The 27,788-nt window shown below is 43.7% G+C and overlaps 1 protein-coding gene across 1 annotated transcript in view; it reads left to right on the top strand.

Moving 5' to 3' along the window:
• Positions 1-27,788, top strand: part of Atrn (attractin) — a 134,945-nt gene extending 107,157 nt beyond the window's left edge. Inside the window, exons 25-29 of the mRNA XM_055610688.1 lie at positions 8,438-8,499; positions 13,149-13,227; positions 16,929-17,036; positions 19,546-19,660; positions 23,304-27,788. Coding sequence (XP_055466663.1) covers positions 8,438-8,499; positions 13,149-13,227; positions 16,929-17,036; positions 19,546-19,660; positions 23,304-23,428 — 489 coding nt within the window. The 3' untranslated portion in view covers positions 23,429-27,788. The remainder of the gene's footprint in view (positions 1-8,437; positions 8,500-13,148; positions 13,228-16,928; positions 17,037-19,545; positions 19,661-23,303) is intronic.

Below are 27,788 nucleotides of genomic sequence, written 5' to 3'. Positions count from 1 at the left end.
GTGCTGTATGTGTGGGTGGTGTGTGTGCACTCGAGTGAGGGCTGTGTGGTGTATGTGTAGTGGTGTGTATGCACAGGAGTGACGGCTGTGTGTGTGTGTGGTGGTGTGTAGGTGGTGTGTGTACACAGGACTGAGGGATGTATGTGTGGTATGTGTAGGGGTGGAATGTGTGTACACGTGTGTGGACATGTGCACCTGTACATGCAGAGAAGCTACAGGGGTGGTTGGGTCTTCTTGCTTGCACAGCAAGTGGCCTTACCCCGTGAGCTATCTCCCCAACTTTTTGAAAGTGTCCTCTAGTTTACTGGGTACTTGGATTAAGGCATGTGGCAGCACGAGGCTCTTCTCATCTCTTCATTTCCATCGCCCCTGTCGTTTGATCTGGACGCTGTCTTCCTTTTCAGTCTGCACGGTCTGAGAGTAGCAGCTGGCTGGCAGGAGTGAATCTTGGTCTGAGACAGCCTCATCCATTTGATTTCTACAGCCAGCATCCTACTTACCCACTAGCATATTTCTGGTTCTGAGCAGCAACCACAAGTGGATAGTAGGACTCTTTCTGTGTTTGGTTTTGGAGATGGGCCACCCTTTCCTCAAAGCTGACAGAGGAGGGCATGCCCACGTCCGTCCCCTAGGTAGCTTATGCCAGGATTGAGTCCTAAGGAGACATAGGTGGGGCAGTGGGAATGTTTGGATTAAGAAGAGAGAATGGCCAGTTGCTTTCAGAAACAGGAGTTCAGCTGGCTTGATAGTCCTTGTGATCAAGAAGGTAAGGGCTCAGTTAAAGAGTGCTTGCTGAACATGCAGGAAACCCTGGGTACCATCTCAAGCACAGCACAGACCGAGAGTAGTGGCACACTCATGTGGTTCCTGTGCTCAGGAGGTAGAGGTAGGAGGCTCAGAGGCCGCATAGGAGCATCAAGAGCAGCCTACGCTAGGGGGCATATCTAAAAAGTAAAAGAAAAAAAAAATTGGTAACTGCTCAAGCCCTCATGAAGAGACCAGCTGGTTCAGCTGAGGAATGTAAACTGCCTTCAGATAACAACTGAGAGTCGCTGAGTTATTTGAAGTCAGAAAGTGAACACAGATCAGTTTCTCAGGAAGAGCTCTGTGGTGATAGTTGTCAGTATGGATTAGAGGTAGCCCCACCTGCATCAGGTAGTGCAGGCTGGGTTGGACGTGAAAGCATCCTCTTGATGGACCTCAGATACGCCCCATCGCCACTCCTCTGCGCTTGTTCCCCATCGCCACACACAAGACTGTTGTGTATTTTATAAAGATTTCCTTATCGGCAGTGACTAGTTTATACGATGGTGTCTTCAGGATAAGCTCTGTATCACAGCACAGGACTGAGTGGTTGTCGGCACTCTGTAAAGGTATGTAGGATGGATGGATGCATAGTTGTTAGCATAGGAGCTTTAGGGTAACACAAGTTTATGCTTTTTTCCCAACATTTTTCACTGTCTTTTTGGCAATAAGGTTTCATAGTAGCATAGGCTAGCACATAGTTGAACAGAAAGCCAAAGATGACCTTCAACTCCTGATTCTTCTGCCTCTACTGAAACTACTGGCATGTACCGCTACACCCAGCTAGTAGCACTTTTTACTTGTAAAGGTGTTGATGGCTTTTTTCCCTGTTAGTGTTAAAATAGTTGCTGACCCTTAAGAACTTGTCATCTCAATCTACATAGTGTGATGTTAGAAAGTTTAATTAGCACAAATTATGTGGTTTGTGGCAGGCCTGGTGGCTCACACCTATAATTTCAACAATCAGGAGACAGAGTCAGGAAGATGGCCAAGAGTTCAAGGTCTACTTGGGCCCTTGGGATAGAAGAAAAGAGAAGAATAAGGTACAAATATTAACCGATACCACTTCCTGGTACCAACTTCTGTCTTAGTTATTTCTGTTGCCCTGGCAACATATCATAACCAAGACACCTTATAAAAGAAAGTGCTCATTAAAGAGTTACAATCCATAACCAGCATGGCAGGGAGCATAGCAGTAGGCAGGTAGGCTTGGTGCTGAGGAATAGCTTAGAGCTCACATCCTTATTTACAAGGAGAAGGCAGAGAGGAAGCTAACTGGGAAAAGCATGGGCATTTCAAACCTCAAAGCCCACCCCTAGTGGCACACCTCCTTCCCAAACATTTCTACCAATTATGAACCAAGTTATTCCAATCTATGAGCTTCTGGGGGCACATTCTCATTTAAACCAACACAATTTTTAAGTTAGTAATACATGTGATGAGGAAAATAGTATGGGAATTCTGGAAAGTAGTACAAAGGAGTGGGAAGGGCTGAAAGTGAATAGTGTTAACATGTGTGTCAGGAGTTCATTGGCATTGGCTGGTTTGGCAGTTCTGACCAGAGCTGAGGCATACAGTTTCTGTGCCAGCACAAACCAGCATTAAGGCAGATGGTAGTCACCGGAAATCAGTTCAGAGCTGTGGTCTCAATACAGACCCAAATGGGACTTGGGTTTTGAAAAAGAAAACAGAGGCACAACTACTTATAATTTCAGTCCCAGGATTCCTCTGTCCTCTGCTCACATGCACATACCAACACACACAATTAAACATAATAAAAATAAAAACTTTAATATTATAAAAGTAAAAAGAAAGTTCTTCTGTTTCATATGAAAACTAAGAGGTGATAACCCCATCCTGGTTTAAAATAACTCAGCTAGTGCACACAGGTTCTTCCATCCTTGGCAAAGCTGAGGCCTATGGGAAGACTCAGTCCTTGCCTAGCTTCTAGCCACACAGTGTGCAGAACTCTTCTGCAAGATCACAGGGTCATACCAAGACCCTGGATGGCAGTCATGCCAGTTAGGTTGTCTCTGGACCTGAAAGACTTGGGAAGATTCTGAAGTATCTGAGTGTTGGTCCAGGAAGGTTCTCAGCCCTAGTGAAGCTGCACCAGGAACTGTAGGGACAGTCTTCAGAAGTGGGCCAGGTGATTCACAGGCATCTCCCTGAAACTGCAGCTTCACCTCACAGTGCAGCTAGCTCCTGCATTACATGTTCCTAGAATGGTCTTAGTGAAGAAGATAAAGGCAAGCTAGAGGTCCTTTTTATTTTTCTCTCTTAAAATTTTAGTTGGCCTTTTTCTAGTCATATATACACTGTCAACTCAAGTTTTTGAGTGCTTACATTGTATATAACATAATAAATGCAAAGTGTACATTTTTTAAAAGGAAAGAAAGCATCTGTCATTGATATAGATGTCTTTCTTTAGTATACTAATATTTAATCCATGCTTGGGAAATTCCTTCACATTGTGTTTTCATAGAGACTCTTTCTCTTTTCCCAAGAACATACAGAAACATACATGTCCTCCTGGTACTCTTCAGGTACTAGCTGCTTCTCCTAAAGCCCTGGGCTCTGACCCTTTGGAGAATAGCCATCCTTACTCATATGTGACGAGCTTGGACACAGAATAATCAGAGAGGCTCCAACCTCCCCACAAGTCCATAGTGCTGACATCCCATATTCCCAGGCACCTTTAATAAAGCATCCACTGTATACTCCATGTCCTTGTCTTTGGGAACAGGCCCTGGCTCCAGGTGTGCTTCAGAGTACTGCGTATTCACTGTCACAGCCTTTCCACTCATTGCCTAAACCTCTACAGCGTTATGTCCAAATGAAGGGGCAGGGCTTGGTTTTCATCGAGACAGTTTTATTTGTTTTGTTTTCCAGTACACTTCCTTAACTGCTGTCGGCATTACATTGTTCAGAGAAAGGAGCAGGCAAAGGGATCATTTCCAGAACTTTAATTTCTGAGGCCTGTGGACAGCAGCAGCAGAGGACTTTAGCTTTGGGTATAGGAGTCTGGCCTACATATGACTGTGAGAGTGTGAGGACGCGCATGAGCCATTCCCAGTGCTGGAAAAATGAGGGGAGGGGTGTTCCAGGTTATTAATAATGATTATTGATTTATCTTTTAATTAAATAGTGGTTATTCCTAAACCAGCTCTATACCCAAACCACCACACAGGGACTAGGATATATTTAATTAACCTAGAGCACAATCCTGGGCAATAGTTACTCCCTCCTAAACCTCCAAGCTCGCATAGTTTTCATCCATTCAGATTTACCATATTTGCTTTTAGTCATATCTTAGGTCTGTTCATCTCTCCTAGTGGTTCCAAGTCCTCTCCTGCCGATCCCTCCTCTCTGAATCCTCCAACTCGATTGCTTCTTTCTCCTGCCCTCCGGACCAGGATGTCCCACCCTATTCTCTCCATTGCTCCGCATTGGCTGGTTGTTTTATTGAAAATACAGAGAACAAATGGTGGCATGTTTACACAAACTTGAGAGAGGTGACACTTAAAATAAGCATCATAATACAATGTCCGGATTGAAACCAGGTAGTGGGACAGAGAAATCAGCATTTTAATGAACAAGGGTAAATTGTGTACATTCCACAAGAAGGTTGTACGGCCCGAAAGAGAAGGACCTGGCTTCAGGAAGGCAGGGACACTCTGCTGACTGTCTAGTATTGAGGACAGTAGTACAGCCACTTACAAGTACTTTGAGTGAAGGGCAGACTTACTGCTCCAGAATTCCAAGTCCATGATGTCTCTCCCCAAGCCTAGGCCTAGCCAAGTTTCTAGCATTTATTTGCATCATCCAGAGGGTTTTCAGGACAGATACTTCTTAATCAAACATTTGATGAAAGTGAGTTGGAATACGGTTGTAGAAATGTAGGGTCATAAACTTTAGATTTCTGGGAATATGTATAGGTAACTACTTTCTGCTGAATAGGAAATAAGATGATAAGTTTGTCGTTTTTAATTTTTTAGAGGTGTTTGTGTGTGTGTGTGTACAGGAGTTATATGTACCCGTGTGCACACATGTGGAGGCCATAGGTCTACTTCAGGTGCCATCCATTATATTTCTGGGCCATGGGGCTCATTGCATTGGCTAGACGGGATGGTCAACAACCCCCAAGGATCCATCCTGTCTCTACAGCCCCAGCAGTGGGGTTACTGTACCACCAGGCTCAGCTCTCTGTGTGGGTCCTGGGGATCATACTTGGGTCCTCATACTGCCTGGCAAGCACTTTGTAGACAACTATCTCCCTGGCATGCAGAAGTTTTATCACTAAATTACAATGAGACTTTCTTCTATTAAAATAGACTTTAGCAGTGGGGTGCAATAACATATTAGGGAAAAGGGAGGAAGGGAAATGAGAGGGAAGAAGAGAGAATAGGGGAGGGAGAAGGTGAAAGAGTAGAGGCAGGATAGAAGTAGAGGTAGAAGTCCAAGGTTATTCTTGCTACATAATGAATTCAAGACCCTCCTGAGCTACATAAATCCCTATGAAATTATTTTCAATATAGAAAGTTCTGATTACTTTCCCTCTCAGAAAAGCCCCCAAATTCAGAAGATTTTAAAAAACTAATTATTTGACAAATTTATACTTGTATATGATATATATTTTGTTCAGTTATCTCCTTTTGTTCTCTGCCTCTCTGCTGAATTCCTTCTGACCTTCTGCATTTGTTTGGTGTTTTAATGACCCACTGGATTTCATTGGGGTTGCTTCCCTGAGTGTGGATAGAAGAACTATTACCAGAATATGGGCAGCTTACCAGTAGTGACTTCAGTAAGAAAATGTCTCCCTCTTCCCCAGTAACCTTTAAGTGCCAATAGCTTCTTGGAAGGGTAGGTGCCCCTACCTTCCTCCAAAATGACCTACTTTATGTTTGAAACCAAATTCATGTGATGAAGCTTGGTGGTTGTGTTAGTTACTTTTCTATTGCTGTGATAAAACACCATGACCAAGACAGCTCATATAAAAAACAAAAAAACAAACAAATAAAAAAAGACAGCTAATAAAAGTTTATTTGAGCTTATTGTTCCAGAGAGATAGAGTCTTTCCTCACAAGGAAGGAATGGCAGCAAGTGGTAAGCATGGCTGCAGGAGCAGGAAGCTGAGGGATCAAGCACAAAGCAGAAAGAACAGACTAGAAAGAGTGGAGGCTTTTTAATGTTAGAGCCTACTCTCCTAATGATGTACTTCCTCCACAAGGTCCTAAACCTCCCCAAACAGCACCACCAATGGGAGAACCAAGTATTCAAGTGCCTGAGACTACAGGGAACATCTCATTCCAAACACAAGGGTGGTAGAGTAGTTGCCTTCCTAGTGTGTGCAAAGCCCTGGGTTCAATCTCTGCCAAGAAAAGAGAATGGGAGGAAAGAAAAGGGGTGGGGGTGGGGAGGGAGAGAGAGACGAAAAAAGAGAAGGAAGGAAGGGAAAGGAGAGGGCAGAGGAAAACAGAGAGAAGGGGGAAAAAAGATTAAGCAGCCTGGTTTTTAATAGCACCTCTCATTCTCAGATGTTCTCAGTTGGAGCCTTAAGTTCAAGATTGACCAACAAAGACTGGCACAATGGGCAGGCGTTTAGCAAAGATAAATGTTTCTGTGTAGTCAGTATATTCAGAAACATGATGTGACTTTTGCTTTCCTTACTTTCCTTGTGCTTATGGAAACTTTAGGTGATCAGTTTCAACAAAAAAGGACCTCCTAGGGGATCTCAGCCAGCTACTCTAGTTTATGCCGGCTCTTTATTATTAAATATAGGACATTAATTGGTATGGTTCTGCTTTGCCAAAAAATCAGGCCTTAATTGAGATCTCCACATTGAGAAAGAAGCCCTGAGAAGTATTACATGACCCCAGGCAGAGCAGGGCCTGACGGATCCTCAGAAAGCACCATTAGCTTCTGCAGCTTTTGGCACCCAGCAGTTAGTAAAAGTACCTTATGGATTTTTTTAAATGTAAACACTAAAGAAAAGCTATTTTTTTTTACTTATTAGAGTTATTCATTGTATTTTATGAGTGTTTTGCCTGTATGTATACAGATGTACCACATGTATGGAACAAGGTCAGAAGAGGACATTGGATCCTGGAACTGGAGTTACAGATGGTTGTGATCTGCCATTTGGGTGTTGGGAATGAACGTAGGTCCTCTACAAGATCGTGAAGTTCCCTTAACCACTGAGCCATCCCTTCATCCCTAAGAAAAGCTACTATTAGAAGTCAAATCAAAGCCATGCGTGGTGGCAATGCATACCTTTAACTGCAGCATGTGAAAGGCAGAAGCAGGAGAATCTCTGTTTGTTCAAGGCCAATCTAGTCTACATGGTGAAAGAACAAAACAAAACCCCAAATCTGTTAGTCTGCATTTCAGAGTGTAAGTCATAGAGAAAAGACACAGAAACTTCAGATTCCATGCCTCAAAATATCTTACTTATGGAATGCAAGGAACAGGGCAGAAGTCTTCCTTCTATCTAATTATGAGTTTAGCTATAAAAAGAGTAAGAGGCCTTAGGTGTATCTCGGTGGTAGAGCACCTGCTTAGCTTGTGTGGAACTGAATGATCCTCAGAACTGCAGATAAAAGGGTGGGGCAAATAAATTTAGGAAAATAAGATGCTAATCATTGAATTCTTGATTTGTTAATTTGTTATTATTTTATATGCATGTGTGTTTCTGATGTGTACGTTGGAAGGGACAGGGGTCACTGGATCCCAGGTCTCTACCATGGGTTCCATCTTACCTGCTGAGCCAACCATTTTACTGTCTCAATTTCCCAGCTGTTACCATAATAGTGTCTGTAGTGAAACAGTTACCATCTCCAGAGTAATTGCTTCATTTGAGCAGAAGCTGAACACCCCTAGTCTGAAGGTAATGCTCAGAAGTTTCAGGTTTGACAGGCAGGCATAATGATGGGAAGCTGTAATTTCAACACTGGGAGGCTGAGGCAGTGAGCTCTGTCAACTAAAATTCAACTATGTGAATTTCAAATTTTCAGAATAGGGATATTCAGCTGCTAACAAGTCTAGGCAAATATCCCCAAAGAACCCTGAAATCTGAAACTTAGTAGTCGCAAGCATCTGTTTTGTTTTGTTTCTTAAGATAGGGTCTCACTGTGTAATCCTGGCTGGCTTGGAACTTTCTACATAAACAGGCATGTGCCACCATGCCTGTCATTCCCAAACATAAAGGATCACAGCTGCACCATTGTCTTCCCAGTGAAGGCGCTGGTTTATTGAAGCAGGTGACAGCAGGCCAGTAATAGGTGTTAGCGACTAGTGATGACGAGGTTACAGTTATCATATTAGCCCTGAGACACACAGCAGATACACCCAGCACACAGCCAGTGGTTTAGGGAACAGTATGCCGTAGTTTAAATTATAGTGTTTTTCTTCTCCACAAAATAATATTGCCTCTTTCAGTCCTTGCTTCAAATACATTAGGAATTATTTATATTTTTAGTACTAAAAACTGTTAATTTATAGAAAAGTAAGATAGAAATAATAACCTATTGGTTGTCAGGCTGCAGTCTGTAGCTGAGACCATTTTGTTAACAAGCAGCGGAGGCTGAGTCAGCGGTGCCGCTTTGTAGCCCATATTTTCTGTTTTCTGCCGCAGATTGCCTTCTCCCAGCACAGCAATTTTATGGACCTGGTACAGTTCTTCGTGACTTTCTTCAGGTAATTTCTCTCCTGCTAACTGTACTGACTCCTCTGAAACAGCCCTTAATTCCAATTTACTTCGTATATATTCCTGCAAGCTGCATGTCACTCGCAGTGATGTAAAGTTAATTTAATATGATAAAACACTTGGTTTGTGTGATTTGGCTCTCCGTGTGGAGAGGTTTGGACTCGGTAATGGTCACTGCTGGGAGCTACATATGTGCTCTGTCTTATTCAAGAGATAACTGTGATTACCCATAGTCAAAGGTGAGTTTTACTTTTAAACACCTGGGGTTCTCTTATTTTTTTTCTCTTATTTTTATAGTTTTATTATTGATGGTTTCATTTTCTGAGAATACTATGTGGAAATGATTGATAAAGACAAGTTGTTATGGTGCTCATAAGAGAAACAGCAAGAACTGACCTCACTTCTCCACATCCTTCCCCCAACAAAAATTGCTCTAGTGTTTTACTTCTTCACATTTACACTGATTCTTGATTTTCCAACTCAGTTTTCAGTGTGTGTGTGTGTGTGTGTGTGTGTGTGTGTGTGTGTATGTGTGTGTGTGTGTGTGTGTGATATGACAGGGTCTCTCTCTATAGTAGTCCTGGCTGTCCTGGAATTCTGTGTAGAAGAGGCTGGTCTCGAAAGCATAGATCCTCCTGCCTTTGCCCCCTGGAATTAAGGTGTGTGCCACCATGCCACAGCCAACTCGGGGTTTTTGGTTTTTTGTTTTTGGTGTTTTGTACACTACCTTACTCAATCATTTATTTTCTTTCTTTCTCTCTCTCTCTCTCTATCTCTCTCTCACATACACACACCAGATACACAAAATTCCCTTCCATTCATTTAATAGTTATATCACAATGCTTTGTCCAATCATAAAAATACTGAATTGACTTAATCACTCAGCTAATGCTACTACTTGCTACTTTTTAGAGGGTCACCTTTTGATTATCCTAAATGTAATATTTTTCCTTTGCATTTGCTTCTTGTTTTTCTCCCTATAAGTCTACCTCAGATTTATATCTGTAATCTGACAAAACAAAGATTTCTCATGATAGTTGTCTCTTAGCTTTACTCTCTCTTGGAGCCCCTCACTCTAGAATGTTCTAGCCTCCTGTACTTAAATATTCTAGTCTCTAAGGCCTGCTGTCTAACTGTCATTGTCTTACTTTTCTATTGCCATGACAAAGCACCATGAAAAAATGCAACTTACAAAAGAAAGCATTTAATTTGGGAATCATAGTTCCAGGTTAAAATCCATAACCATCATGGCAAAGGCAAAGAGGTAGGCCTGGCACTAAGCTAAGAGCTTGCTTTTGGTCCGCAAGCATGACAAGAGAGAGAGCGCTACCTGGAAGTGGCATGGACTTTGGAAACCTCAAAGTCTACTAGTGACACACTTCCTTCAGCAAGGCCACACCTCCTTATCCCTTCAAGCAGTGCCACCAGAGGGACCAAGGATTCAAATATGTGAGCCTGTGGGGCCATTCTCCTTTAAACCAACACAGTGATCTTAGGAATTTCTTGTGCTTTCTTCTTCTCTTAAAAGTGTGTCTACAAGTCCCATGCCATCATTCATGTATTTCTTCCTTTTGCTGGAACTTTTTCCCTCAGAGGATTTTGAGGAAAAAAACGTAACCTTTGTGTGAGTTTTTACAACTGAAAGTATCTTCATTTTTACAGTCACAAATTTTTGTTTTCTTTTTGTTTGCTTGCTTGCTTGTTTTGTTGTTATTTTGGGTTTTGTTTTGAGACAAGGTCTCTGTAGCTCTGGCTGGCCCCAAACTCACAGAGATTCATCTGCCTCTGCCTCAGAATGCTCTATTACACCTAGTCCATCCTCACAGTTTTTTAAGTGTGCATGTGTATGTGTGTGTGGTATATGTACAAATGTGTGTTCTTGTGCACATGTTCAGAAGCCAAAGGAGAATTCTGGGTGTTCTGGTGTGTTACTCTCTGCCTTATTGAGACAGGATCTCTTGTAGTTCAACACTACATACACCAGGCCAGATAGTACATGAGCTTCCGGGGAGTCTCCCATTTCCACCTTCCAGATGTGTGCTACTATATCTGGCTTTAAGCATGTTCTAGGAATCTGAGGTGAGGTCCTGAGCCCTGTGTGGCAGCGCTTTGCCCACGGAATCATCTCACTAGCATTCACAAGGTCAAAGGTTAGGACTGATAGTCTTGGTTGTCCTCAGACCTTCACACAGATGTGCCCACACTTACACAAATACTTAGCATACACGTATTCACACACCTACATCATACACATACACAAGCACGCATATGAAATATTTTTGAAAGAAATAGAGAACAGCTAGATACGGTATTGCATGTGTACATAATCCTAGCCACTCTGGAAGCTGAGGCAGAGGACTTCAAGTTTGAAGCCAGCGTGGCCAACATAATCATACATGTCTCAAAAAAGTAGAGAATGAGAGTGAATGTGAATGAGACAAGAGTCATATCTTACTTTTCTATTGCTGTGACAAAACCCCATGACAAAGGGAATTTATAGGAAGAGGTTTTGGAGCTCACAATTTCAGAGGGTGAGTCCATGACGGTCATGGTGGGGAGCCTGGCAGGGGAAGGCATGACGCTCAGCAGGAGCTCGAGCTCACATCTACTCCACAAGCATGAGGCACAAAGAGAACTAAGTGAGCTTTTGAAGCCTCAAAGCCCACCTAGTGACACTCCTCTTCCGAGAAGGCCACACCTCCTGATCCTTCCCAAACAGTCCCACCAACTGAGGGCCGTTTTCATTCAAACCACAGTAGTAATTGTTGGAGCCCAAGAAAGGAAGAAGGGATAGAACGTGAATGATTAATGGGAACTGGGGTGAAGTTTGATACAAGGAGAATTCTTTAATGTACTACCTAGCACAGTAGGATAGTTGTGCTTGAGGACATTAGCTGAGTAATTAGTAGAGAGGATTTTTAATATGTCCAATACAGAGAGATGCTACAGGCCTGCGATGGTGTCTGTTTAGTTACCCTGGTCCAGTTATCACAACTTGTACACTTGTGCCAACCACATAAATAAGTACAGTGATTGTCTTAATGTTAAATATGTATTAAAAGTAAATAAAAATGCAGTGAGTTAAAAAAATGCCTATTTTAAAATTATTTATTATAGTTGTGTGTCAGCTTTCCTTTGCTATGACAACAGCCCATGGTTTCAGACATTTCAATCTAGAGTCATTTATCTGTCCTATCGGGCACGGCTAGACCAGACTTCATGGTGGGGAGCATGTGGTAAAGAAAAGCAGCTCACCTCACAGCAGCCATGAAGAACACAAGGCAAAATTTACATTCCAGTCCCTCACCCCCAGGGAGTGTTTGCATCATCCAAACAGACCCCACCTTCAAATGGACATTAAAATAGAAATCAGTCAGCTGACTGAAATCCACTGTTAAAATAAGAATGCCCATGATCCCAGTCATATCCCTGAACCCCATCTCCAAGCTCTGCTGCACTGGGGACCAAGCCTCCAATACATGAATCCCTGGAATACACTTCCTAACAGAGCTACCTGTCTCAGCATTTTGTTTGGTGGACTTAATCTTTTAAGCAGAAGTAAGTCACTGCCTCTGGAATCATAGTAGCTTTTCGCATTCCACATCTGGTTTACAGAAGAAAGAAAACTGAAATTTTTTTACAATCATTAGACAACTACAAGTTTTTCCTCCTAGAATTAAGAAAACTGTAGTTGATCATTTGAGATTTATTTTATTAACAAGCACATATATTGCTGGCCTTGGTGCCACAACCCAGCACCCAGGAATCTGAGATAAGAACATAAATTCCAAGCTACCTGGACTACAAAGCAAGATACAATCTTTAAAAAGAAGAACACACACACACTTACTATTAATTACTTTCTTCAGTAGGGCAACAAAATACTTGACTTGGCTTAAGAGAGGTAGGGTTTATGTTGGCTTACAGTTCTAGAGTATCCAGTCCCCCATGGCCAGGGAGGCATGTCATGGGCTCATGAGGTGGCTGTCATTTTGCATTCTCAGGAAGCGGGGGGTGGGGGGCAAGGGGGAGAGAGATAGGAATGTTGCTGTTCAGCTCAGTTTCCTTTTATTCAGACTGAGACCCATAGCATGGTGCTGCCCACATTTAGGGTAGATTATTGGTATTCAATTAACCCAATGTAGAAACTCTCATAAACATGCCAGAGGTTTGTCTCATAGGTGATTCTAGAGCTTGCCAAGTTGACAATCAATATTTACCACCGTGTGTGTGTGTGTGTGTGTGTGTGTGTGTGTGTGTATACAGAAAATAGATTAATCATTATACATAAATTTCTTCTGCTTACCTCCTCTCATTCTGTTTGAGTTTATCAATAAAGTTTACCATGTTGATTAAATTACTTGCTTATTTATCATTTATGTTAGAATTGTTTTTCTTATTTAAGCTAAGCCGTGATTGGCCATTCTGGGGGGCTTGGTGAGAAGTCAGTGGTGGAAACGCTTCTCGGAAGTCAGAACTGGAAACTTGGCTCAGCTGGCCAGTGTTTTCTCACACTGCACTTCCTGTGAGCCTGTCTATCTCGTGCAGCATCAGGAGCTGGCGTTGGGATGACGAGCTCATTCCCTGGAGTCAGGTGTGGCAGGGTGGGGTTGATTAACAGTGTGATCTCTCCCCGCAGCTGTTTCCTCTCCCTGCTTCTGGTGGCTGCAGTGGTTTGGAAGATCAAGCAGAGCTGTTGGGCATCCAGGCGGAGAGAGGTGAGCAGATCAAAAGTAATGAACCCCCATAACTCATTTTCTTTCCTTCTTTTAGGCAGATCACTGTGCCTGTTTAGTGATGACTAATATTCATGGGAGAAGTATTCGGTTTTGTATGTGTCTGTTCTGCTGTATGCCATCAGTAGATTTCAATTACTGTTTTTATGAGGTGTCACTGATTTTGCCACAGCCATAGCACTGCTTGATTGAGCACGTTTCCTAAGCTTCCATAAGAATGAGTGGAGGGATGGTTCAGCTCAGTGATGGAGCAGCTGCTGAGCATAAACCTGGGTCCCTCAGTTCTGTTCTCAGCACGCTGTAATTACACAACAGTAACAAAGCTTTTAACTCATGGGTCTTGGGCAGGTGCGGAGGATCCAACACCAAGCTACAGTGCTAGCCAGCATCATTCATCATGACTAAATACTAGAGTCGGTGCCAGTGGACACACTCTGTAGACATCTCAGCACCTCTAAAGTCCAGGCAGTGTGTTAAGTGGCTTTTCTTAAACTAGCAACGTGGATCTTCATTTCAACCCTGTGAATATAACTATTGCCACTAGGCTCAGGGAGGCTAAGCAACTTACCCATTGTCACATAGACACTGAGAAGCAGAGCTGGGCTTTAACTGGGGCCTGTGCCTTCACAGCCATGTTCCTAAGCACATAGTTCCTGTAAGATATTAAGCTTTGTTCCAAAGGTTCTAGATTGTGTCCTTTAGAATCTCATGTTCTCATGACTGAATGAGCCAGGCTATATACTACAAAGAAGGTCAAGAAAGCAGTTTTGTTATTGTTGGAGAGAAAAAATTATTTTCATATGACTTATTGAGACAAAATAGTAGAGATTTGTCTGCATACAAAATAACAATTATATAAAATAATATATTATATTAATATATATTATATAAAATTAATATATAATATAAAATAGATATATTATATATCTATTTATCTAAATAAATAGATAATACAGAAAGTAACAGTCAACTGGAAAACATTTGTAACATCATGAGAGAAAACTAGAAGATGATCCCACCCCCCTTAAGAAAGGTTTTTTTTTAAGGGCTGGAGAGATGGCTCAGTGGTTAAGAGCATTGGCTGCTGTTCCAGAGGACAGGGTTCAATTCCCAGCCTCCACATGGCAGCTCACAACTGTCTGTCACTCCAGTTCCAGGGGATCTGATATCCTCACACAGGCATATGTCCAAGCAAAACACCAATGCACATGAAATAGAAATAAATAAACATTTTAAAAGGTTTTTTAAAATTTTGCTTAGATTGTTTCATTCAGCTAATAAAGTAATCATTTACCATTGGTAACTCTAAAGCTGACCATTCTAAATATTAAGGTCAGCTATGACTTGTTCCAGTCAGGGTGCTGTTATCTGTTCTGGCTGTATCCCGGGCCCTGGTGGAAGTTCTTTACCCACCTCGCTTCCTGTCCTCTTGGAGTTACAGTAGTGGAGTGACTCTTCCGGTGACCCTGCACTCCGGGTATTGAGAACCCAGACTAGGTCTGCTGAGGAACTGGAGATCCCTTCCAGGTTCAGTGGAGAGCTGTGCGGAGACACATTACGTCACCAAGTCCCTCCTAACACTAAGTAGCTGTGATGGGGTATTTACCAGCAACTCAGAGAACAAAGGAAAAGTCTTAATTTGTGGACATTGTAACGGAGGAGTTCCCGAGTTCAGCAGTTTAGCGAAGATATTTAGGATGTAAGGTATGGCTGATCTCTTCCACAGGAGCAGCCCCTGTGATCTAACAGTAAGAATCTATTACTGGGTTTTAAGAAAAAATTTACCATAAAAAAATCCCTTCTGGAATAAAGCAGTGATTTATGTAGCCTCAAGATCAAGTTTCCTAGAAGATGGACTGAAGCAAGACCAACTTATGTTCCATGGCATAAACTCAGAAGACATCTCATATTGTTAATGATATAGGAATGCCCACATTCCATATTCCAGGTGTATGCTATAGTATCTCATCTGACCAGCATAAAAACACATTTCAAGCCATGTGTGCTTGAGGTAGGGGTATAAAGAAATTCAAGGTTATCCAGTGAGTTTAAGGCCAACCTGGGCTACATGAGACACTGTTGATAAACAAACACACACACAGCACATTTAAAGAAGACACTGAAACCTTGATGCTTTGAACACCTACCCTAACATATCCATCCTTCCTTAAATCTAGAGCCCCACTCGTTCTCCTCTGTGATTCCACATTTCTTGGTGTTTAGATCTCTCTCAGGGGCTTATAGTCTCACAGCCCATCACCCATATCTTTTTCTGTTGCTGTTACTGTTGCTCTGGGAATGGCTGGTTCAGGTTTTAACACAAAGCAAGTTAGACTGGCTTTAATCTAGTAACAGAAATATGAAGAGGTAAGTTTCTGACCTTGTATATATTCAACCAGCAGACACCACAGCATTATATCCATCACTACTCAACTTATATCTTTTTATTAATTCAATTTACATCTCGGTCATAGGCCCTTCCCTTCTCTCCTCCTACTCCACCCTGCCTCTTATATCCCCTCCCTCCCAGTTCCTCAGAATAGGGGAGTCCCCCTACCCATACCCCAGCTCATCTATTCACATGAGGACTGAATTCATCTTCCTCCCCTGTGGCCTGGTAGGGAAGTCCCGCCAGGGGAAAGTAATCAAAAATCAGGCAACGTAGTCAGTGTCAGGAATGTCACCCACTCCCCTAACTAGCGCCCCCACATGAAGCCTAAGCTGCCATTGACTACTTATAAGTAGAGGACGTAGGTCTAGCCCATGCATGGTCCTTGGTTGCTGCTTCAGACTCCATAGGCCCCTCTGGGCCCTGGTTGATTGGCTCGGATGGTCTTCTTGTGGAGCTTTTATCACCTCTGGGTCCATTTCTCCTCCCCCTCCACACACACACACACTTTTTCAGTAGACTTCCTATGCTTTGCCCAATGTTTGGCTGTGATTCTCAGTATCTGTTTCAAGCCATTGCTAGGTGCGCAAGGGAGGGTGTATAAATCTCCCTCAGAAGGGGAAGTAGAATAAACAAAGGTAGTGCTTGAAGAGTGGAAACAAGGTAGAAGAGGGATCACAAAGATAAATAAGAGTAGAGATCAGACCTGGGCAAAGCCGGGGCAGGAGGGTAGAAGACCTGCAGAGAAGAGAGAAACGGTCAGTGGGGCCATTTTTGCAACAAGCTGCAGACCTAAGTCAGAATCTGCCCCTGGGAGGATATGAGGGGGACTCTAGCTAAGAGTCCTAGTAACAGGAGCCATGGAGACTGAAGAGGACACCCTCTATCTAAACAAGAATCCTAGAAGATGGAGAACACCAACCCACCACAAAAACATCAATCCAAAACTTACCCTGCCTACAAGACCTGCAGGGACAAAGACAGAATAGAGAGAGCAGAGACTGAAGGAATGTCCACCCAGTGCCAGGCCCGACCCCAAAAACCACCCCATGGAAGAAAGCCAGCCCAGTCACTACTTAATGATACTCTGACATGCCAGCTTAGGAAATACAGTACTGTTAGCTCATCTAGCAGAATTTAATACCTGTGCCGCCCAGTTTTTCTCAACCGTTACAGAAGCAACACTTTGCATTTGACCAGTTTGAATCAGGGAGAGTGCAGTATTTTTAATATTTAGTGTTCACAAATAAAATCTCAAACTCAGCATATTAATACATACCATATCATTCATTAGCAACTTCTTCGGGAGATGCAGCAGATGGCCAGCCGCCCCTTTGCTTCCGTAAATGTTGCCTTGGAAACAGATGAAGAGCCCCCTGATCTTATTGGGGGAAGTATAAAGGTGAGAAGCAGTCTGTACAGCTCTTCAGAGCTCAGGCCTCTGAGTCTGGCACACTGGAGACAGGAGCTGCTCCGATGTGTTTACCTCTTGTTTCCTTCTGTGTCAGCTGAAACACCAAGACTGTAAGGTACTCTGTTGCTTTCCTTTTCCAGTTGTTGTTCATATCATCACCCAGTCATGTTCAGGAGACTTTTAACATGTAAATTAAGCTTGTTACTCTTAAGTGTGTTGTGGCATAATACTTTAAAGTTTTTATTTGGAAATACTTAAACTGGGCTAGGTATGGTAGCACACATCTTTAATCCCAGCACTTTAGAGGCAGAGGCAGGCAGATCTCTGAGTTCCAGGCCAGTCACACTACATAGTAAGACCCTGTCTTTAAAAAAAAAAAAAAAAAAAAAAAAAAGCAAGCAGCTAAATTTAACCATCAATTTCCCCATCATACACACATATTTTGGGTTTGGGTTTTTGTTTTTTGAGACAAGGCCTCACTGTATAGCTCTCGCTGTCCTAAAACCTACTGTGTAAACCAGTCTGGCCTTGATCCACATGGTTCTGCCTCCCAAGTGCTGGGATTAAAAGCTTGCACCACTGCCCCCAGCAAAACCCTGACTTTTTTTTTTTTAACCACTTACAGGGCTGAGGAAATGGCTCAGTGGATAAGGTGGTTGCCACACCAATATGAGGCTGGAGTTCAGAGCCCCAGTATTGAGTTACAAGCCAGGCAGGTATAGTGACAGTGCTTGGGAGGCAGAGAAAGGACTCCCAAAGCAAGCTGTCCGGCTAGGCTCCCTGGAATTGCTGAGCTTCAGGTTCAGCAAGAGTCCCTGCCTTAGTAAGAAAGCAACTGAGGGCGACTTCCATGTGCACATACATGTACATGCATAGCTGCACATGTACTTGTAAACGCATGCACATTCACACACATCATACATTACAACGTTTACAAGTCGGAGCCGTTGTGCACCTTGTTAGACTATAAAATGATGTAGCCATTAGAAATGGTGGAACAGGCATGGCAGCACATGCCTGTAATGCCAGGACTTGGAGTACAGGTGCAGGACAGTCACTGTAAATTCAAGACCAGCCTGAGCTACCTGACAAGATTTTGTCCAAGAAAACAAAAACTACAAAAATGTAATGCAGGGGGTCTTATCTGCTAGTGTTTGTCACAGCACGTTCATAATTGCCAGAGAGTAAAAGCAATCAAGTACTGTCAGTGGGTGAGCAAATGAGAAAAGTGGTGTAGTTTATTGCTACTAGATATTGCTTATCCTTTAAAAGAAAGAAAAGCCTAATATATGCCACAGCATGGGTAAACCTTATGAAATTGTGTTAAGTGAAAGATTCTATATCATTCTATATGCAAAGTATCTAGAATAAGTAATTGCATTGTGACAAAATAAAATAGTAACTGCCAGAGGCTTGAAAGAGAAACCAAGAAGTTGTTGCTGCATAAGTAGTGCAGTTCCAGTGTTTCAGTTTCACACCATAAAAAAGGGGAAACACCCTTCTCTTTTCCTTTTTTTTTTTTTTTTTTCATTATTAAGCTAGGTAGGTTCAACACACACACAGGGGGGAAGGAGGGAAGAAGAAAGGGAGGAGGGAGAGAGAATATGAATCTAAGTAATAACAAGGCCAGGAGTACAAAAAAGGAATTCCTTCATAGTGCTAGTGAGTGTCCTAAATGTCTTTTAAGAACAGGGGGAGCCAGACTTGGTGGCTCACAGTAGCAGGAGGCTGAGGCAGGAGGGTTACAAATTCAAGGCTCTGCTGGGCTACACAGTGAGGAGTGGATTAATTTGAGTTACCCTTCTAGGTCATAGTATCTCTTTGAGGGATGTCAGGCAGGAACTGATGCAGAAACAATGGAGGAGTGCTGATAGCTGGCTCCCTCCCATGTTCCTCCTTAGCTTCCTTTTTTTGTTTTTGTTTTTGTTTTTGTTTTGTTTTTTTTTAATATATATTGCCTGCTTGTATGGCTGTGTATCAGATACATGCATGCCTGGCACCCACGGAGCCTGGAAGAAGGCACTGGGTCCCCTGGAACTGGAGTTACAGATGGTTGTGAGCTGCCATTTGAGTTCTGGGAATCAAACTCATGTCCTGTACATGAGTAAGTACACTTAACCATTGAATCACTGAATATATTTTCCAGAGCCGAAGCATTCCTCATCCGTTTGGTGAGCTGTCTACCCTTCACAAGCTCTTAAACCCACAGATTTATGACTTAGTGGTTAGAATAGGCATGGATGAAAAACAGGCAGCCATCTCCATAACATCAGAGTCTGTTTGCGCCAAGTGTGCAGGCTTTCCTGTGGGGCACCAGACATGCCAGCCCTGAGACTGAGAGAGAGCCCCCAGTGTAGGCCCTGCCCAGGCACTCGTGTGGCTCTTTGGAACAGTGGCTGTGGAAGCCTCCTATAGCCAAAGAGTGTTGATTGAGCATGTAAGCACCTGACTCTGAAGTGCAGAGTAAGTTATGGTGGTGTTTGTTTTCTTCCCCCAGACTGTTCCCAAGCCCATTGCCCTGGAGCCCTGCTTTGGCAACAAAGCTGCAGTCCTCTCTGTCTTCGTGAGGCTCCCTCGGGGACTGGGAGGAATCCCTCCTCCTGGTCAGTCAGGTGAGTACACAGGAGGCAGTGACAAATATTGGTCCACGAAGCGCTAAGCCTCAATGTTTCTTCTTTGTAAAGAACCTGGTTATGGGGGTACTGCACAATGGTGCTAGCTGTGGCACAGAGCTTTGGTGAGACAATTCCATAGTTCCCAAACTGTGTTCTGAGCACTGACATTCCTATCCTGGGGTAGAAGTCCAAGACCCTCCTCACTGCACAGCTTCCTCAGCCATTCATGCTTCAGATCACACCTCCTTCTGGTCCCCTTGGCTCTGTTGATCGCTGCCCTTTTTTAACCCCTTGTTCTTACCTTAAATTTATCTTTCTCTTCCTTCATATGCTCATAATCATTGCCAATGCCCCTGGCTTTCAGCAATGTCCTCAAATCTTGTGCTGCCCAAGTAGATATTTCTAGCCATGCTCTACATCTTGTTTAAGGTCTTGCTATGCAGCCCAATCTGGGCAAGAGCTCATTGCAGGCTGGGCAGTGGTGGCACACACTGTTAGTCCCAGCACTGGAGAGGCAGAGGCAAGTGGATCCAAGTTTGAGGCCAGCCTAGTCTATAGAGTAAATTCCAGAATAGCCAGGGTTATACAGAGAAATCCTGTCTCAAAAAAACAAATAACAACAACAAAACAAGAACTCATGACATAGCCCAGGCTGGCCTCAAACTCATAGTCATTCTTCTGTCTCAACTTCCAGAGCACTGGGATTACAGGTGTGACGCTTCATTGTGCAGCTTTGTACTCTTATTTTAAATATGAGGCATAAAGAAGTATTATGAAAACAAAGGAGATTTTGAAAAGTATAGTTCTACTAGGCTAATGCAGACGAATGTTCATTCTTTTCCCAGCCCTCTCTAGCAATTTTATTGAAATAATTATGTAGGCTTTGGGGGCTGCAAGAGCCTGGACTGTTTTTAGACTCAGTTTCTAGCCAGGGCTGTCTTCGAACGTGTGAGCATCCTGCCTCCTCCTCCCCAGTGCTGCACCAGCACTCCTGGTTTATGTGGCGTGGAGGAACAATGCCAGGGCTCCTGCACACCAGGCAACGTTCTACCAACCAAGCTACCCCCGCAGCTTCTGGGTGTACGTTTACTACAAACATTGATTCTTCATATTTTTTTCTAAAATAGCATTTCTTCAGAAAACTGGTACCAGTGGTGATTTGGGGCAGGAATAGGAAGAAATTATTTTTACTATTATACTTTTTTTAAATGGCTTGTTTGTTTGTTATTTTTTATGTGCATTGCTATTCAGCCTGCATGTGTGTCTGTGTGATGGGGTCAGATCCCCTGGAACTGGAGCTATAGGCAGTTGTGAGCTGCCATGTGGGTGCTGGGAATTGAACCCAGGTTCTTTGGAAAAGCGGTCACTGCTTGTAACTGCTGAGCCATCTCTCCGTCTCCTACTGTATGCTTTCTATACTTTTGAATTTGGTGGGGAGGGGAGGATATTTCTGGGGATCAAACACAAATATACTCTTTATTTTTTTTTCATAACAATCATTAACATTTTTACAACTTACTACATAAAAATACCAGTGTCTTTTATACTTTTCTATCAAACATGTAAATTATAATTTATATATTGTCTTAAAGCTGGAGGCAGAGATAGGAAGACTGCTACATAGTGAGGCCCAGATCAGGCAGGGCTACATAGTAACCCTGTGTTGAAAGAAAAGTTCTTACTTATAACACAAGGGCAATACGGAATGAAGTTTGGGAAGTATCTTGATTAAGAAGCTTTGAATAGGAATGCCTCAAGCAATGTGAACATTTAGGACCATATTCAGTTGCGGTGGTCCTAGGGATTCAGGATTGACTCAGCCAAAACAACCTTGAGTTTAGCAAGGAAGGTATATCCTTTATCTTTGTCTAACCCTTAACTCTAAGACCCCTTCATGAACCTTCCAGAAGGGCCTCCAGTTACCTGTCCCTCAAAAGGGAAGCCTTGTGAGTGGTGAGGTCAGGGTTTATTGTCTTCCTCTCACCACGGCATCCCCAGGCCCTTACTGAGAACAGAGTGACTCTGCGATCTGGCACTCTGGACACCATCTCCTGCTTCGTAAAGGCAAGGTCTCTGGTGGACAGAGAGGTAGCAGGTCTGTAGCCTTCCTGCCTCCTTCACCTAGTGCCTCCACCCTCCGGAAGCCCTACACTCGAGACCCGTCCCATCAGCAGGGTTTCTATGCCAACCCCCTGTGCTTTTTCTTTGTGAGGAAGCACACGTTAGCCCCATAATCCTCCTGCCTCAGCCTCTCCAGTGCTGGGGGATGACACATGTATTACCGTACCCAACTCCTATCCCATTCCTTTTTTGGAGGAGATGAGTTTGAAGACAGGGTTTCTCTGTATAGTCGTGGCTATCCTGGAACTCACTCTGTAGACCAGGTTGGCCTTGAACTCAGATCTTTCTACCTCTACCTCCCAAGTGCCAAGATTAAAGGCATGCACCAACACCACCCAACTCCCAATACTGTTTTAAATCTTTTCTAGGCATCAAACCCAGGGGCTGGCACATGCTGAGCAAATGTTCTGCCACTAAGCCCACCCCTTCTTTTTAGTGGTGCCTTTCTCTGTACTCCCAGAACATCTGGAGATGCCTCTGCCATAACCGTTATCACTACTGTTCCTCACTGTACACCAAAGACTGGTCCCTGCCTCCTGCCCTCTCACTTTACAGGCCCAGTAGAGTGGACTAACAGACTGACCCTTCTGGCCATTAAAGCAGTCTCGGTAGAGTTGCGTATAGCTGGCCATTTCCTCCAGTGTGAGAATTCCTAGAGGAAACTCCCTGCAAGGCTGACTTCCCTGGCTTGTTGGTTACCAGTGCAAACAAGCAGGAGCAGGGTCATTGGGGTTGTTCCTGAGAGTAAGTGGTAAAGGTTCCTGATGATTGCTCTGTGAACTAAAGGATTACATCAGTTCACTGTGTGATTCCACGCACAAGCTTTGTGCTGTTCTTATCCCAGCCCTATTTCATATATAAGAAAACTTGCCACATGGGAGATTAAAGAACCTTTCTTATTCCAAAACCAAGCCAAAGATACTGTATTGAGCACTGCCTATGGTGTAGATATAAAATAAGTCATGCTGAGTTCACTCAGCTGGGAAAGGTACTCACCTCCAGGCCTGGGTTAGATCCTGGGCTAGATCCCCAGAGTTCAGTAGGTAGAAGGAGATAGCCAACTCCTGGAGGTGGACCTCTGCCTCACACGTGCAGCAAGGTTTACATACACAAACACACAAGTTTAGTAGCCAGTACTAAGCCAGTGATACAGGATGGATCACATCTCACTGTGAAGCAGTGCTGTTTTTACTGCTGCCCTCTGGATTCAGGCAGGAGAAGCTGTACACTCAGAGCATGGTTGCATTCCCTTTCACTTGCTTCCATCCTGAGCTAGAGCACTCTGCTCTGGCAATCTGCTGTGGAAGACAGAAAAATGAGTAGTTGGGTGTGCATAAATAAACTCTGCAAGAACACGAAGCTGCAACCAGGTGGAAAAGGGTGGGGGGGTGAAATGGAAGGACTCCCATGCGTATCTTTCTTTATCTTTCACTATGGAAATGTAAAAGGAAATTTGAAATTATTTTATATAAAGTTAGCTGCTCTTTGACATGTGTCTTGTCTTGTGGGTTCTTCCAAGGTCTTGCTGTGGCCAGTGCCCTGGTGGACATTTCTCAGCAGATGCCGATAGTATACAAGGAGAAGTCAGGAGCAGTAAGAAACCGGAAGCAGCAGCCCCCTGCACAGCCTGGAACCTGCATTTGATACTGGGCCAGGGACTCTCCCTCACAGAGAGGCATGCGGCCCACCAAGCCGTCTACAGGGGAGGGTGCAGACAGGAAGCAGGTGTGGGCAGAAGACTGGAAACCCTTGAAGCAGCCAACTCACGTGCATGTTCATACAAGCTGTTTTGACAGTTCATCCCTTCTGTGTCCAGCATCTAACCTTTTACTTTTGTGTAGGAGATAATTTAATTACAAGTCCAGGAATGATCTGCTCTACTCATGGGTGGAGGAGACTGGTGTAGAACCAGTGAGAGCTAAAAGTGATGCTGAGGTCCCTTGTGCAAACTCCTCTTGGGAGTCTCAACTGCGAGAGTAATGGCCTGTGTCAGCAGCTCTCCAGCGTGGTCTTTTCGACACTCCTCAGATGAGCTGTTCACATCTGAAGCTGCTGTCTTTTCACAAGATGTACTTTTACTCTCTTCCAGGAAGTAGCTTTCTTTGAGCTGAGAACCAATAACGGTCTGTCTCTTTGGAAGTCATATCAATTATAACTGACGGGGCCTTGTGTTGTTTTGTTTTGTGAAGACAGGGTCTCACTGTGTAGCCCCAGCTGGCCCGAACTCACTACGTAAAACAGGCTGGACTGAACTCACAAAGATCCACCTGCCTCTGCCTCACGAGTGCTGGGATAAAAATCGTGCACCATGAGGCCCAGCAAAGGGGGCTATTTTAAACGTCAAGGTCAATGGTGTTTAGAGTATTAACAAATGTAATAGATAATTCTCTGTAGCAACTTGATTCATTTTAATCCACTCTTTCTCTTGCTCTGTCTTACACACATGCACACGTGCACATACACACACACACTAAGTGCCTAGACTTTAAATAGATCTAGCAATTGGGAAGTTAGTAACTTTTTACATGATTGCATTCCTACATCCTCGTGAAATTTAAGTAGCTATCATTGCGTTTCATTCTTTTTCTGAAGTCTAATTTGCAGCCAAGAAAGAATAATTCTCATCCCAAGAAACGTTTACTAGGGACTGCTGGCAATAGGGACTGAGGGACCCACCCACCCAGCCTGATTCTTGCTCAACCCTGTGGGTTCCTTCTGCCAAGGCACCACAGAAACGCATTCGCTCCAGTCATGCGCCTCTCCGAGCAGAAAAGAGCACTGAGTGTGGAAACCTGGCTGTCTACAGCTCCCACTGAGCCTGCGGGTCATCCCCAGGCTGCACGGGGTAAACACTAGAAGAGGGATGATGCTGTGCATTGGGGCGGCCTCTGCTCAGAACCTGGAAAGGGGCCTGGGTCCATCTCCCCGGGTAGGGTTTGGTTGAGCCTCCTCCCAGACCCAGCTGGCAGTTGTGAGGAGGTAAATGCTAAGGAGGATGAAAAGCACATGGGGAAAATGGAAGTGAGAAGACCCTATTCCAAACAAAAACGTAAACACATTAATAGAGGCGAATGGTCCTCCTCTCTGCACCACAGGACTGTGTCTGGACATTGTATTTCCCCACTTATGGTGCTCAGTATTCTGGCATTATGCAGCAGCCTCACACCTTTCCTCTCCTGCTTCATGTCCTTCTGCTGTCACCTGACTAGAATAGCCCTCTAAGCCACAATGCTCAGATTATGAGTTTGGAGAAGCTAACACTCAGAAGAACAAAACCTGCAGCGTTTCACCCTTAAATGCAGTGCCGAGAGAGGAAACCTTTCTCTAAGCCCCACCCTAACACCGTCCCCACCAAGACACTCCTGGAGTGATGTTTCCACACTGAACCTTAAACACTGCTGTGGGACTCACTTGTCAAAACACTGCTTTTCCACACCATTATTTAAGGGCAGAAAGGTCTGGAAAAGATCCCAACCTTGTCCCCTGTGCATTTAGGGGCTCCCCTACCAAAACCCAGCACCTGTAAGTATCTGCAGTGGTCTAGCCTTCATCTCCATAACTGCCCAGGGAATCTTGGCCAAAAGAAAGAAAGAGGGAAGTCCTACTAGGGTTGGTCCTTCTACAAGGAAACTCCCCCTGCTTTGCTCAAGGACCAAACTTTTTTGGCCAAAGAAGTTGCTTCTATGTTAGTCCCATACCTTAACATAATGCGTACTGTGGCTCCCACCTACCTGCGTATGGTTTTTCCCTTAGACATACTGTTTATTCTTTGGAAAGGAAGAAGCAAATGGCGTTTAATTCTGCTCCAGAAATGGAGAAGCAGCCAACTTAACCTGCATACCCTTTACAGCCCTTTAAGCTGCCTTCAGGCTTAAAGCAGAGGGGAATGGCAGGGAAGAAGAGCTCAGCTCAGAGCCAGGTACCAAGAGGGAGTAGGGTTGTGACCCTGTAACTGTCCCGAGAGAGCATGTATATAAACTGGTCATAAAGATGCTCACCTTGCACTTGTACATAGCTATACAGTAGTGTCCAGAATGTTCAGACATTCAGGGTGTACATAAACAGAAAAGTATCATAATGTATTTTTATTAAACATTAACATCTGAGTTTCACCTTATCTGTTTCTGTGCCATATACTGGGTATCCAAGCTCTGGGAAACCATCTTACCAGGCCCTGATCCATTGATAAGGCCACACACTGTACCAGTATGCTTGTGTTCAGTAGCCTTGTGCCCATTAGGTAACTCTAAACAATGATTCAGCTCTCAGAATACCTAGGAAGAGAGCAAGCATGGTGACTCACAGCTGTGATCCTAGCATTCAGAAGATAGAGTCAGGAAGATTAAAAATGGGGACTACAAAGAGCACTGGCTGCTCTGGCAGAGGACACTGGTTCAGTTCCTAACACCTACATGGTGGCTCACAACCATCTGTGACTCCAATTCCAGATGACCCTCTTCTGGCCTCCTTGGGTGCTTGTGGTAGTCCACCTGTGGTGCACAGCAAACATGCAGGCAAAACACCCAATACACATAAAACAAAAACAAAGAATTCAAGAATAGCCTGGGCTACATAGCAAGAGTCTGTCTCAAACCAACCCATGAAGAGCCAGGCAGTGAGTGTTTACATGGTAGTACATAAAAGAACTCAGGAAGCAAGCGTGTTCATCACTTGTTAAATTCAAATGCTCCTTGTGACTTCTGGCATCTCTGTGGGGTGACCAGTCTGGTCCTAAGGTGTTCTGTTACTCTTCAAATTCAAAGACTGTCACCTGTGAACGTCAGATTATGCAAAGGGGCTCTCTAGGCTGCATTGTCGTGGCTTCGTCTAAAATTTTAATGAAATTTCTGAGAACCATGTTCTTTTTATACTAAAAACTGGGGATGGGAGGGTTCATTTGTTGATAAATAGCACCATTTTCCCACACCTCAGCCTCCTGTCCCAGTCCTGGTCTTCTGTACACAGTCTGGAGAGGGATCTGAAAGGTCCAAGGAGGTGTGGCAAGGAAAAAAAAAAAACAAACCATTGCCCCCTGAGCAAACCTGGAAGAAAACTGTCAGCAAAGAGAAAATACCAGAATATCTGGAAGGCTTGAAGTGTAAGATGGGACCTCATTAGGGAATTGGATGACAAGAGCAGAGCACTGTGGGTAGGAAATGCTGCGGCCTGCCAGTGCCCGTTCTCCTTCGACACAGTGGAGTGTGCAGGGTGAGGGAGTGACTCGTCTCCTTGGGGGATGGTGCTGTTTTTATGAACAACTTTGATCCCTGGTGTCCTTTAATTGATCAGTTCAACAAATATTTACTAAACACTTCTAAGCTAAGCTAACATTAGGGCAGTGACTTCAATGAAAACACAGCTCTTCAGACACAGCTGTCATCGCAGGAGAGCTTCCTGGGAGCAGAACCAAGAAGCCAAAAGGTTCTTTCTGGCTCCCTGAGGAAATCTGAAATGTTGATCCTGGTCACTGCCTCCCCCCAGCACAGCTTTGGAATGGTCAGCATGGCCTCTGGCTGAGCAGAGCCTCTGGAGCTCCACACCCTGCCCACAGGGAGCCCTGGGTGCAGAGAAAAACTGGCACCTTATCTTCTGAAGGCAATAACGGAAGCTACGCTCAGAACTTGACTCTGCACAAAACACTAGGGAAGCCTGCTGAACTAATTCTGCCTCTGGAAATGTTTTCTGGTTATTTACAGTTCATTGTTTTGTTTGTTTTGATCCAAGCTTAGTTTGTTAATCTGTGTAATTTAGCATCTGTTGCACTCGTGTAAATATGGAGTAAGTATTGTAAACTATTTAATTGCTGGGGTTGTTGGTGTTATACATACATTTAGGACTGCAATTTTTGGTATTTTTTGTATTGTAAAATAACAGCTAATTTAATCAGGAACAAGAGAATTAAGGGGTCTGCATTTTAAATGCAAATGTGAAGCACTTGTATATAAATAAAAGTAAATACAGTAATACAAAATTCCTTCTGAAATAAAAGTAGATCTGGTAAAAA

The sequence above is a fragment of the Psammomys obesus genome, unplaced genomic scaffold, assembly GCF_907164565.1.
Source record: "Psammomys obesus unplaced genomic scaffold, mPsaObe1.curated_primary_1811, whole genome shotgun sequence".
NCBI lineage: Eukaryota > Metazoa > Chordata > Mammalia > Rodentia > Muridae > Psammomys > Psammomys obesus.
The sequence above is the reverse complement of the archived record's forward strand: the minus strand, read 5'-3'. Positions and strand labels throughout refer to the sequence as shown.